The sequence below is a fragment of the Meriones unguiculatus genome, chromosome 10 (assembly GCF_030254825.1).
Source record: "Meriones unguiculatus strain TT.TT164.6M chromosome 10, Bangor_MerUng_6.1, whole genome shotgun sequence".
NCBI classification, from domain to species: domain Eukaryota; kingdom Metazoa; phylum Chordata; class Mammalia; order Rodentia; family Muridae; genus Meriones; species Meriones unguiculatus.
The window spans coordinates 109,573,567-109,588,123 of record NC_083358.1 but is presented as its reverse complement, the minus strand read 5'-3'; the positions used below and the strand labels follow the sequence as shown (position 1 = coordinate 109,588,123).

Here is a 14,557-nt window from a genome sequence, read left to right as displayed (position 1 = left end):
TGTTATTGTCACGTGATTTTTTCCAAATTGTTCTCAGATGACCTTTATCATGAGTGAGGCTACATTAGTGATGAGCTGTAGTCACTGTGGTGAAGAAAACATTGTCATTAAAAAAAAATGACAGGCATAGTGGTGCATGCCTTTAATCCCAGCACTCAGGGGGCAGAGGGAGGCCAATATGCATGAGTTCAAGGCCAGCCTGTTCTATAGATGGAATTCCAGGATAGCCAGGACCGTTACACAGAGAAACCCTGTCCCAACCAAACCAAACCAAACCAAAACCAATGCTTAATATCAGAAAAGGGTTTGAGGAATGTGAGTGTGGGGTGGGGAGGAAGGGGAAGAGAGAGGATACAGGAGCAGGTAATATCTGCCTCTCTGACGAGGTTCTTAATACAAGCAATGTAATGCTAGGACAGTGAGCTCGAAAGTTCTGGGAAGTTTATAACTGAGAAAAATACAGGGTAAGACATTAGCGCAAGATTTCCACCTTCTTTGATCCTAAAAACAAAATTCAAGTCTGGCGCCCAGACGTTGGGCTTAAAATAATGAGTAATGGCATAGAGGAGACAGTAGGGTGCGGAGAGAATATGCCGGTTCAGGATAGGAGCAGAAGTTTCCTGCGGCTGCTACTGCTGCTTTCATCCCGGCTTTCCTCCCAGAGGGGCTTCTCTGGTTTTTGTTTCATTGCAGAGTTGGCAATGCAAGTAGAAAATTAGTGGGTAGAGGTTGATATACTTTGAAAGCACAAGCGTCTTTGGTAAAGGGAGAAGGCCTGGTACCTAAGGGCCGGAATTCACAATTGCCGCCCAGCCCTGCTCCACGCACTTTCAGTGTAAAATTCCCACAGCCTCTGGGCAGGCTGGGGAGCCGCGATGAGCATAAGGCTGAAAAGGTAAAAGGCAAAAGGTTAAAAAGAAAACACGTTAATCTTGAGCAAACTGAGCTGCCAGAGGCTGAGACTGACACCGTTGGCTTTCCCGTCAGCCTCCAAAGCTTTAGATAGCCAAATGCTCAGTGCTGTGTCGGAGCTTAAAATGGCCGGTGTGTTAGCTCAGAACGCTGCGGTGGGTTCTGCCAGACAGACAGGCGACTGAGCCGTTCCTGGCAGCACTGGGCTCTCCGCAAGAATGTCTGGGTAACTTCTGACCGCCAGGGACCTAGCTCGAGGCTCAACAGCAAAAAGTATGCGTCAATCCAGACAAGAGCAGCCGAAAGCTATCAGGTGATAAAAGAAAATGCTGGTCCTCGGTTATCTTCTAAGAAAACAATAAATGCCAAGTTTCATTTATATTAAAAGAATAGCTTAAAAAAAAAAAAAAAAAAAAAAAAAACAGAAAAGGGGGAAATGTGGATTTACAATGTGGATTTACACGTTATTGTTTTAGTCCCAGGTGTGGGATGTAGGACCGATTCAGATGGTCCACAGCAGCAGGCTATTTGCCAGCTGCAGATAGTTTGAATCTGAGGATTCTGGAGAGAGAATAAATGCCAGAGCTCAGAGAGTGGAGCTCGGAGCAAGAACGAGGCTGCTCCTGTTTCCCCCACTGTGGCTCCTACTTGCTGTTGTGAGACAAGAAGTTGAGGGTCTCCTGAAACGAGGACTGGACTGGCTCCAAGGAACCCGATGACCCTAACCAGCAAGAAGCAGCTAAGAAAGAACTGCTTTATTTACAGAAGAAATGTAAGGCTGGAGAGATGGCTCAGGTGTTAAAGGCTAGGCTCACAACCATAAATATAAGAAATGTAAATAAAAGAGTTAAAAAAAAAAAAAACCTAATGCCAACACTAGTCTTTATTCTTTTACTGAATTATGGGGCCTCTGAAACCGCCCAAACCAGAACCAGGTTCCATTAGCTCTCTCAGACAGCTTTCTTCCCGCCGGAACTGGGTCTTTCCTAATGTTTATTTTCCTGTGTGGACACACATGCTAGGGTGCACACGTGGAGGCCACAGATGGCAGAACTGGTTCTCTCCTTCAGCCTTGTCAGGCTTGGTGGGAACGCCTTTACCCATGAGCAGCAGAGACAGCAGGAGACTGTTTTCACAGACCAGCTGTGTGAAGCTGAAAGAATCAGACTAACTTTGTAACCTATGCTTTTTTTTTTAATTGCCTTATAACTTATATTTTCAAGTTTTAGGCCCATGTTAATTAAAGCCTCTTAGTGCTTCCCCAGAGAGCTGAGGAATGTAAAAGTTCCTGACATTAGCCATCTGTGAGGGCAGAGATAAGGAAGAGAACAAGCAAAGATCTCTACTAAGTGGAGAGAAAATCACCGGCCCGTGCCTGTGAGATAAACTTTGTTTGGAAACTGGGCCAAATGGCCCCAATCCTTCTCCTGACTTTTGACCAAAGCCTGTAGCCCCCACTCCTCAGAACAGACACGGGATGAGTTAATCACTCTCTCACCTTTAACTGCAGCTATATCTCATATGGCAGGAAATTCCAAACTGACTTGAAGATCAGATATTTACGATAGGGCTGACCAGACCTAAAGGTGCCCAGAACCAACCAATTATTTTAAAAGTTAAATACCTTATCCAATCCTAAATTGCCAAGATTGCAACCCCTGGAATTTCCCGTGCTTTGTCTTTTAAAAACCTAAGGTCTTTGTCTCCCGGTGCCACTCCTTGCTGACCAGCAGAGGTGACCCCTTGCGCAATGGTCAAAATAAACCTCTTGCGATTTTTGCATCGAGACCTGTCTCCTGAGTTCTCTTCATCCCTTCTCGAAATTAGGCTCATCTGGGCCTAACAAAGCAGTACTGGTGGTCCTCTGGGCAGCCTGATGAAGGACCAGCAGCTTGGCAGCCTCTTGTCTCAGCTACTACCCACACTCAAATGCCAGGACTGAAAAAATCACCGCTCCAAAAGTAGAACTTAATTTTGTTTCTAAATGAGGCATAAATGTTTTCAGAGCTAGCCACGGTCCCCAGTTAGAGTGGTAGAGATAGCTAAGATGGCGACCTATGCCTGTAAGTCTGGTGTGGGGGCTGGGGGCAGGTTGAAAGAGTGGCCGTTCAAAGCCAACCTCAGCTAAATACGGAGGGAGAGTGCGTGTCAAAAACCGAAGAACTGAGGCGGGTGAGATGGCTCGGCAGGAAAAAGTACCTGCTAACAAACCTGACAGCTGAGCTAGACTCCTGGGACTCACTCGGAAGGAGAAAACTGACTCCAAGTTATCTTTGGACCACTTTAGTGCTGTTGGGTGAGCATGCCCACGTCCTGTGACCTCCAAATGAGCGCCACAGGGCACCCCCACACAAATAATACCAAAGGTGGTCACCGTCGGTGCACGCCTGTAATCCCAGCACCCGGGGAGGCAGAGGCAGGCGGGTCTCTGTGAGTTCGAAGACAGCCTGGTCTACAAAGCCAGGGCTACCCAGAGAAACCCTGTCTCAAAAACAAAACAGACAAAAAAGAAAAACTAAAAATTTAAACCAATTCCATTATCATCATCATCATCATCATCATTATTATTATTATTATTATATATTCGTGTTTTTTGTTAGCTTATTGATTGCTCTTTCCAGGCGAACTCAAGAGACCTGCCTGCCTCTGCTTCCCGAGGGCTGGGAGAAAGGCGTGCGCCATGGCTTTTAAAAACGGTTTATTAAGCAGAGATAAAAATCGAAGGTAGCGGACTGGTGGAGCAACTCATTTCCTCGGCGACATCGTCGGGGACTCTTCAACACACGGCAAGGCTGACAGCAGCATCTAAGGGTGTAGAGCAACCCAACCCGGGATGCGCGGGGTCTGGGCCGCTGTGCCCTGCCGACTGCGCCGGGGGACACCGGGGCAGGCTGGGTCTGGCGAGCCTGGCGTGCGGGGAAGGCTCTGCCCCGCCAACGCGCTCCCGGCAGGCCCTGCGCAGCTTTGGGCGGGAACGGCGAGGTCGAAGGGCGCTGGCCGCGCGCGAGGCGGTTGAGGCGCATGCGCACGGCGCACGTGCTGAGGCAAGTTCCGCACGGCGAGGCTCGTCCGGGTCGGTCGCTCTCTGCCGGGGCGTCGCGTAATATAGGCTTCTTTTGGGGCTGGGTGGTGGGCGCTTTCCAGCTCCCCGGGCTCCCGTCCGCGGCCCGCGCCTCCCCCGGGCTCCGGCCGTCGGAAGGGCGGGCGCTGAGAGCTTTTGCGTGCTCGGGGCCCACGGCCTCGCCGCCGCCATGGGACTAACGGCCTCCAGCCGTGTCTGCGGCCGATTCCCGCCAGACTGTGGTTGACTGGCTTGTTAACGGCCCAAACGGGGACCGGAGTGCCAGGGAGTTGAATGGGCCTGCCGAGCCGGCTGGGCACCCCCGGTCACTAACGACCCTAACAGGCGGGCGGGTTTCGGGCGCCGCGGTCCACACAGCGTCCGTTACCGGCTGGCCCCGAAAGAGAAATCAAAGGAAACCTTTAGAATCTAGAGTGGTGCCTGGTGGCACTGGGGAGGTGGAGGCAGGAGGACCAGAAGGTCAAGGTCCCAGTCCCTTAGTCCCAGCGCTCAGGAGGCAGAGGCAGGTGGGTCTCTGAATTTGAGGCCAGCCTGGTCCAGAGAGGGAGAGACCCATCCCCCGGCCCCCCAGAAAGTTCAAGATCATTCTTGGCTACGTTGGAGGGTTGGAGGCCAGCCCGTACTACGCGAAAGCCTGTCTCAAAAAGATTTTTTTTTTAATCTGTTATTTTCCGTCGACTTAAAAAATGTGTTACATTTTAGGGCAGGGAGCCTATGAACGTGCTGTGTGACATAGAAGTCAGGGAACGGCTTGTGGGAATCTTTTTCTCTCCGCCACGTTGGTCCTACCAACTTAGATCATCAGGCCGGTAGCAAGCTCGTTTACCCGCTGAGCCATCGGGTACCCTCCCTGCTTTGGCATTTCCCCCAGATTTTATTATGTATACAGTATTGTCTGCGTGTACACCTGCAGGCCAGCAGAGAGAGCCAGATCTCATTATAGGTGGTTGTGAGCCACCACGTGGTTGCTGGGAATTGAACTAAGGACCTCTGGAAGACCAGCCGGTGCTCTTAAGCTCCGAGCCATCTTCCTCCCAGCCCCTGCCCCTGTCATTTTATAGTTCCAGAGTAGCAATGCATACTGAGCCTGATAAAGGAGTCACCCGATTTGAATGTTATTATATAAATACTTTTTAAAGTAGCAGGCAAACAGCCCTTCCTCCCAAAAACAACCCCCCCCACACACACACACAAAAGAAAAAAAAAATCAAAAACAGTGTCTCAGGCAGTCTTGCCTGGTCTGCAGTTTGCTCTCCAGCCAAGGATAAACTTGAAATTGTGATTCTCCTGCCTCAGCCTCCCAAGTGTTAGGATTACAGACATGTAACTATATCCTGGGGCTATACACTGACATTTTTAATGATTTCATTTTAAGTAAAATTCTTTAAATATAAGATAAAAATCTTATATGTAATAAAGTAGAATTTTAGAGATAAAAATTAAATTTGTATTTGTGTTACATGGTTGAAGAAAATATTTTCTTGGAAGATGGCTACTATGCAGATGCAGAGGACAGCTTCAATGGTATGATCTCTTATGACTTAATGTGATTAACTTAGCTGCATTTCTTGAAGTATAACTATTTTACCGTTTAATAAGAGTCAAGTATGTGAGGCTTTAATGACATCAGGACACCCTGTACCTAAAGAGGTAATGCAGAATTCTTTCGGACATTTGGTATGTTACTGAGCGGTGGCATCTCCTTTCTCTCTTGGAGCCCTCACCAGCCAAATCTGACAGTTGTAAAGAACAAAAAATGGTTGAATCCTGCTTCCTCCCCCTCGACCACCTGTGTATGAACCTAGTACTGTTCATGAAGAGAGGAAGTGTTTAGAACTGTGCCACTAAAGGACAGAAAATCCTATCTAACAGTGTGCATTTCTCTTTGTTACTTTTGTTGTTGTTGCGACTACTATTATTATTATTATTATTATTATTATTATTATTATTATTATTTAACCAGCATCTCACTGTAAAGCGCTGGCTGGCTTGGAACTCTCTAGTAGACCAGGTTCTGCTCACAGGGGTCCACCTGCCTCTGCCTTCTGAGCACAGGAATTAAAGCATGTGCCACTGCATCTGGCTCAAAGAGCATTCCTTTTCTAGTTATTTATTCTGCACAGGTGCTTTGCCTGCATGTATATCTGCACTATGTGGGTACAGGGCTATCAGATCCCTAGAACTAAAGTTAGAGACAGTTGTTAGCCACCTTATCGGTGCAGGGAATGAAACCTGAATCCTCTGGAAGAGCAGGCAATCTTGCCACTGTCCAGTCCCAAAGTGCATTTCTTTCTTATTTGTTTGGTTGGTTCGTTTTGGTTTTTGTTTTCTGAAACAGGATTTCTGTATAGCTCTGTCTGTCCTGGAACTCAAGCTGTAGACTAGGCTGGCCTCAAACATACAGAGATCCAACTGCCTCCTACCTCCCAAGTGCTGGGACTAAAGGCATGGGCCTCCCCTCCAGGCAAAGTGCATTTCCTTAGAGTTTTGTCATACCATCCTTCAGACTCTTTGCTTGAAAAGTAGCGTCAAGTCTAAAATAATGCCTTTTCACTTGTGTCCTGAGCACTATAGCTGTAGGCCAGCAGTGTATTACATCTCATATCTCTGTAGATGTAAAATAGTTGCACCTACTATTTTATAAATCATAGTGACCATGCTTTGTCAGAGCTGCTTTTAACCGTGTTACTCAGGATGATTGAGAAGCTACTAGAAGGGTAGTGGTGGCTCATCCCTTTAATCCCAGCACTTGAGAGGCAGAGGCAGGAGAATCTCTGGAGTTTGAGGTCAGCCTGGTCTACAGAGTGAGTTTGAGGACAGCCAGGGCTACCCAGAGAAAAAAAAAAAGAAAAAGAAAAAAAAAAAGAAAAGAAAAAGAAAAAAAAAAGAGAATGAGAAAGAGAGAGGCTAATAAAAAATATATATGGTGAGAGAACTGCTATTTTCTGGGATTTTTTTAAAAAATGAGCATGCTACAGTTTTCTTCAGATGACTTTCACATTTTGCTTTAGTGTTGGGTTTATCCTAAACATACCCTGGCACCTTGTAAGCTGAAGTGACTTTTTGGGGATGATGATTGTGGAGAATTCTTTGGGAAAGTATGTGCTTATGCAAAACTAGACTCTACTTTTAAGCTCAGGGGAGCTTTGTTTTCAATAGATGTCAATAAGATGCTTTAACTAAGACTCACCAAACCTTCGGCAGAGTACAGGGAATCATAGGAAAGAAGGGGAGTTAGTATGATGTGGAAAGGATAGGAGCTCCACAAGGACCAAATATATCTGGGCACAGGGTCTTTTCTGAGACTGACACTCAACCAAAGACCATGAATGGATATAACCTAGAACCTCTGCTTGGATGTGGCCCGTGGTAGCTCAGTAACCAATTGGTTTCCCATAGTAAGGGGAACAAGGACTATTTCTAACAGGAACTCAATGACTGGCTCTTTGACCTCCCCACCCCCCCAGGGAGGAGCAGTCCTGTTAGGCCACAGAGGAGGGCTTTGCAGCCAGTCCTGAAGATACCTGATAAAATAGGGTCAGATGAAAGGGGAGGAGGTCCTCCCCTATCAGTGGACTGGGGAAGGGGCAGGGAGGAGATGAGGGAGGGAGGGTGGGATTGGGGAAGGAATGAGGGAGCGGGATACAGCTGGGATACAGAGTTAACAAAATGTAACTAATAAGAAAAATAAAATAAATAAATAAGATGCTTTAATTTCCCTTGAATTTTAGAGTGCATTGGTGTTTCCCAATAAGATATCAACTGAGCATCAGTCTTTGATGTTTGTGAAGAGGCTTTTAGCTGTTTCAGTATCCTGCATCACCTATTTGAGAGGAATATTTCCAGAACGTGCTTATGGGACAAGATATCTGGATGGTAATTTACAATATTTAAGCCCTTCTTGGTTTTTTTACTTAGAGAATGTGATTTTTGATAGTAGTTTTATTGATGTAATTCATATAATCTGATTATTCACCAAAGTGTTTAGCTCAGTGATTAAGTTCTCACAGCGTTATGTAATTACCAAAATTTTAGAATATTTCACCAATCCCCCAAAAACATCTACAATAAATCATACTCCTCTCCAACTTCCTAGTTATAGACAGCTACTTTTTGTTTCAGTGACTGTACCAATTCTAGACATTTTTTACAAAAAAAATCATGCAGTATATTCTTTCTAACTGATCTTTCGTTTACCATAATGTAACATGAATAATGATTGATTTTTTTTCACTGCTGAAGAATATTCCATTGTATGGTTATACAACTAATAACTCAACAGGTTGTTTCCTTTTTTGTACTCTTAATATGAAGCCACATTCATATGCAAGTTGGGTTGTTTAATTGTTTTTGTTTAGATCCAGAGATTTATACATGCTAGAAAAGTGCTCTTTTACTGAGCTATGTCTCCAGCCCTCAGAATATTTTTAGGAAACCACTTAAATGTAATTTTCCCCTCGATTTTGCAAGTGTAATATAACTTCACCTGACATTAGACCTCTAACAATAAGTAAACATATTTAAGTGTTACTTAAAACTTTTATAGTGGACCATATGTGTTTCTGCAGTTTTAAAGAGGCAAAATATAGATAGGTGTGTATCTTAGTTTCATTGCTGTGAAGAGACACCATGACCATAGCAACTCTTACAAAGGAAAACATAGCCAGGTGTGGTGGCACATACCTTCATCCCAGCAGGAGGCAGAGGCAGGTGGATGTTTGTGAGTTCAAGGCCAGCCTGGTCTACAAATCAAGTCCAGGACAGACACCAAGGAATCCTGTTTCAAAAAAATCAATAATAATAATAATAATAAAGAAAACATTAAGTTGGGGCTGGCTTACATCTCAGAGGTTAGTTCATTATCATCATGACAGGAGCATGGCAGCACACAGCTCCATGGTGCTGGAGAGGTAGCTGAGAGTTCTACATCTTGATCCAAAGACAGCAAAAGACTGTGTGCCACACTGGGCATAGCTTGAGCATAGGAGACCTCAGCCCACCTCTACGGTGGCATATTTCCTCTGACAACGCCACATCTATTCCAACAAGGCCATACCCTAATAGTGCCACTCCCCATGGCCATACCAGTTCAGTCTACCACATGTGATACCACACACCTGTAGTGGGGTGATTATATGCCACACAACAGGTCTGGTACAAGGAAGTTTATTATGGAAAAGGCGGGGGGAGAGGAGTTATAGTCTGAGTGAACCGTGAAGGCAGAGAGAGGGGAACAGACAGTGTGGGAGAGCATAAGAGAGAAGAAAGCTAAGGGGGCGGGGGGAAGCAGAGACAGTGAGTGTGAGAGAGAGAGAAGCGGGGTGGCAGGTGGGTTATATTCCGCACACCTGGCACAGGTGATGACTAGGATGCAGGTGGTGACACAGTACATTATCAAGACCCTAAAGGCCCTTGAGGCAGGCCAATTGCCGGCACACCAACATAACATTCCTTTTTGTTTATTTAAAAAATGTGGAATTAGGAAGGGGTGAAGAGAGAGAAAAACGCAAGATCACAAACATGTCTAGATTATATGGTGAGGAAGAGGGGAAGCCCTTGCTCTAGAAAGTTCAGAGTAGAGGGTGGAATTTGCCAGCCATGCCTGGCACCAGGGAGGCACCTAACATATAGTCCCAGCATTTGGGAGGTAGAGTCTGAAGGATCAAGAGTTTAAGGTCATCCTCAGCTTCATAGCAAGGTGGAGGCTTGCCCTGAGAAACGTGGATCCCACATCAGAAATGAACCTGCTAAGCAGGATGTGGTGGTGCACAGGCAGGTGAATCTCCGAGCTTGAAGTCAGCCTGTTCTTCATAGGCATGGGCACCACCAGGGCTATATAATAAACAACAAAATCCTCCCCCCAAAGAAGCAAAACACATCCAGTTTATACTACGGCAGTTTTCTTCCTGACACATAGATTATGAGTATAAAATTGTGCACCAACTATAAGCTGGAGAATATGCCAACTCCTGTTACATATACTATCTTGTCAACTCCTATACTAAATGTCTTGGTTAGGTTTACTATTGCGATGGTAAAACACCGTGACCAAAGATGAGTTGGGGAGGAAAGGGTTTATTTGGCTTACACGTCTACATCTTAGTTCATCACTGAAGGAAGCCAGAGCAGGAACTCAAAGCCAGGGACAGACCTGGAGGCAGGAGCTGATGTAGAGGCCATGGGCGGGTGCTGCTTACTGGTTTGCTTGTCATGGTTGCTCAGCCTGTTTTCCTACAGAACCTAAAACCACCAGCCCAGGGGTGGTTCCATCCACAATCACTGATTAAGAAAATGTCTTACCAATGGATCTTATGGAGTCATTTTCTCAATTGAAGTTCCCTCCTTCAGATACCTCTAACTTGTGTCAAGTTTGACATAAAACTAGCAAACATACTATATACAGTCTTATGAAATAGCTATTGCCCTGTTGATGAGATAAAGAATCTGAGCAGAGCGATGCTCTCAGTCCTTTTCAATGTGTTACATGCTGTGTCTCTGCAGAGTCTTTATCTCTGAGTGCCAACTTTTGTTCTACTTACAAATATTTCAGTAGAGTAAAAGTTCACAACAAACGTTCTAAGACTGTTGGAAAGTTAATGTACTTAACTGGGGCTGGCTTCCACTTAGAGGTTTGGTTTAGTCCGTTGTCATCATGGCAGCATGCAGACATGGTGCTGGATCTAAGAAAAGCAGTGCTCTTGATACTGAGCTATTTATTCTGCCACGACCACCCCCTCTTCAGACACAGTATTACTTAGGTAATCCAGGCTGGCCTTGCACTGATTATATAAATGAGGCTGGCCTCGAACTCTGGTTCCTACTGCCTCTGACTTCTGACTGCTGGGATTGTAGGTATGCACCACTACACCCAGTTTACTTGGTGCTTAGGGTTCAATCTGGAACTCTGTGAATGTTAGGCAAGTACTTACCAACTACACTAGAGAAACAGGAAAATTTCTTCCTGTCAGCTTAAATTCTTAATCGTTCTGATGGCATTTTATAATAAGGAACACTGTTATTTGGAAACTGCCACTAATATCATGTGTGTAATAAGCTAGGTGGGTGGCACATGCTTATGTAATCCACGTACTAGATAAAGGCAGGAAAATTGAGATTTGAAGACCAACCCTGTCTCAAATAATAACATACCTTATAATTCATAGCTAAAGAAAATAAATATAATTTAAAATTTACTGTTAAGGCAGACAAGATGACTCAGCTGTTAAAGGACTTGCAGTCAAACCTGATGATGCGAGATAAGTCACATAGTTGAAGCAGAGAAACAGCTCCCAGAAGTCTCTGACCACCACACATAAGTGTTATAATATATGGTATACCCACACACATACACATATAGCATAAAGCAAATAAATATAATTAATTAAATTAACTATAAGTACTTCTATATTTATTTCATTTTCATTTAGATCTTTGTGTCAAAATTCTGAAAGAAGATAAAAATTGTCCAGGTTCTTCACAGTTAGTGAAGTGGTAAGTAAAAGAATACCTAAAGGCAGAAAATTACTATTTTTCTAATCATGCTTTTTGTACATTGAATATTTTCAATATATAACCAGATTTTAGTAATTACTCCATTAGCCCTGGGTACCATGTTTTTAGGTCTTTGGATTTATGTATTATTTTTTTATTTCATACTCCATGTGAATCGGATTTATTTTTTATTATAACAAATAGCTATCAAATAATTTATAGTTCCCCTTCTGTTTTCCCATCTCCATATTTCTGCATTGTTACAGGGGTTTTTGTTTGATTTGTTGTTGTTGTTGTTGTTATTGTTATTGTTGAGACAGTTTCACTGTGTAGCCCATGGCTGTCCTGGAACTCACTGTAGACGAGGCTGGTCTTGAACCTAAGAGATTCACCTGCCTCTAGAGTGCCAGGGATTAAAAGTGCGCACTACCACCATCTGACTGGTTTTTCATTTTTAAAGATTTTTAAAAATTTTATGGGTATGTGCCTGAGTGCATGTATATGCACCATGTATGTGCAGAAGCCCAAAAAGAGCAGAAGAGAGTATAAGAACCCACAACTGTAGCTACAGGCACTTGTGAGCTGCCTTGTGGACCAAAACCCAGGTCCTCTACAAGAGTAGTAAGCCCTGTTAACCACTGCGTCATCTCACCAACCCCTGTTGATGTTTTATTTTGTTCAGTTTTAAGCTAGTTAATAAGAAAGATGCTTTAATTTAGTTATTGGTTCATTTTGTAGCGCTAAATATAGAGATTTATGAAAATTATATTTTCTAAAAATATATTAAAGCAAAACTTTGGCTTTTTTTTAGGATGCTAGGATGCTATGATGCTTTACAGAAGAAATATGTAAGTCTTCGCCTGTTTTTCCCTTCCTTCTAGCTACAAGATTTATCTAGCTACAAGATTTTTATGTAGTAAGACAGTAATTTAAACTAACTTGATATAAAACAGTCACAATTTTAAAAATTTGAGCATTTGAATATTTTGAAGATTTATTTTTATTTTTATATGAATGTGTCTATCTTTGTGCACATGTCTTCTGGTGCCTAAGGAGGCCAGAAAAGGGTGTTGGATCTCATGGGGCTGGAGATACAGGTGTCCATGAGCCTCCCAATATAGGTGCTGGGAACCAGATTCTGGTCTGTAAGAACAGCAAGCATTCTTAACTGCTAAACCATCTTTCAGTCTCACATTTGAATATTTTATTTATTTATTTTCGAGATAGGATCTCACTATGTAGTTCTGGCTGCCATGGAACTTGCTATGTAGACCAGACTGTCCTGAACTCATTAGAGTATTAAAGGCATGGATAACCATGCCTGGCTGCATTTGAGTATTTTAAAGTCCAATCTTCAATTCATTTAATCTAATACAATCAATACTAAAAAAATTCTTCCAAGGTAAGTTTAACTCACTCATTAGCATTAATAGCACGTATTAAATTACAAAAATGAATTTAAATGTTTTAAATATAAACTGTCTTAGTTTTATATGTATTCTTCAACTATGCGTATGCTAATATTTTAATAATTTGTTCTGGTTTATGGGGGGTTTTTTTGAGATGCTATAGTAGTTGAAAACAGCTTTGAATTTCTGATCCTCTTGTCTTTATCTCCCAAGTTCTAGGTTTGTAGGCATAAACCATCATGGCTAGCAATAAGTAATAATAATTATTATCAAATAAAATAGGGTCTTACAATGTATCCCTGACTGGTCTTGAACTCGCAGAGATCTATGTACTTCTCCGAGTGCAAGGATTAAAGGACTGTACCACCATACCTAGCCTATAGATTATTTCTTAATTGGAATCTAAAAATAAGTTTCTTTGGGCTGAGGCTCTAGATTAGTGGCAGAGTATTTATCTAACGTGTACAAGGCCCTGAATTCAGTTCTTAGCACAGCAAAATAAATTTTCCCATGAGGTTCAAAAGTTAAATTGACAAAAAAATTCTGAGATGGTTAAATTTATATTTGTTTCAGGTTTTGAGCCATAGTCTCACTCTGCCAGAGCTAGCCTGAACTCATATAGCTCAAGCGGACTTGAACTCATGTCAGTATGCAAAAGTCCTGAAACTTTGTGGGATTTTGTTGTTGTTGTTTTCAAGACAGGGTTTCTCTGTGTCTGGCTGTCCTGATAAACTCACTCTGTAGCTTAGCCTGGCCTCTAACTCAGAAATCCACCTGCCTCTGCCTTCAGAGTGCTTGGATCAAAGGTGTGCACCACCACTGCCCAGCAATAGTGAAATTTTAATTAAGATTTTGCAATAGACTGTTGACCAGTTTCTGCTTCTGGCTTTAGGGGTTCCAAGCACTGGTGCACACTGGGCAGGAAGGAATGAAGCCTAGTGGGGTGGTTGCACACGATGTTGTGAGTTCAGGAGAAACAGCCATCTCTGACAGTTTTCAGTGAAACATCTCACTTTATTGGGGGTGAATAAGGATTATATAAACCTTGGGGAGTGGGTAGAGGTATTTGTGGTGAGTATATTTCATTGGCTAGGTCCAAGGTGCTGGAAATGCTTCATTTACATGAAGAGGAATTCCAGGTGCTAGCTGGACACATCCAGATAGAAAGTTTAACCTGAAAACCTAGCCATCAGGATGTCTGACTACCTGAAGGGTGGCAGAGATGGGGATCCTGCAGGCTATATGAACCGGGACATGCAGGCTCAGAGCATGGAGAAAGCAGTCCTACCCCTGCCAGTCTCAGGAAAGGATTTTCAGGTTCCAACACATCTCGACCTCACTCTTGCTCCAGGCCAACTCTTCTGGTAGCATGGCTTTCCGGCTCCACAATAAACTACAATCCTTTATGCATAGTATCGTTTTAAGCAGTATGTATAGAGGAGTCTAGTTCTAGCAGAATTGTGAAGATGACTTTTTATCCGCAGTCTCTACTTTTTCCATTAAGACAGTAAATATAGAACACTATGTACATTCTGGCATCTAGGAGCATTGGTAAGCTGGACTGGTTAACAAAACTGCTAATCTCAGCAGTCTGAAGGCAGAGGAGGTGGATCTCTGAGTGAGTTCTAAGACAGCCAGGACTACACGAGAAACCCTGTCTCAT

At 43.5% G+C, this 14,557-nt stretch overlaps 1 protein-coding gene across 1 annotated transcript in view; it reads left to right on the top strand.

Annotated features, from left to right (window-relative positions):
- The first annotated feature begins 5,482 nt into the window (after positions 1–5,482).
- The window catches only part of Hormad1 (HORMA domain containing 1), a 29,333-nt gene continuing 20,258 nt past the window's right edge, over positions 5,483–14,557 (top strand). Inside the window, exons 1-4 of the mRNA XM_060393296.1 lie at positions 5,483–5,518; positions 7,726–7,870; positions 11,422–11,485; positions 12,297–12,333. Coding sequence (XP_060249279.1) covers positions 5,483–5,518; positions 7,726–7,870; positions 11,422–11,485; positions 12,297–12,333 — 282 coding nt within the window. The remainder of the gene's footprint in view (positions 5,519–7,725; positions 7,871–11,421; positions 11,486–12,296; positions 12,334–14,557) is intronic.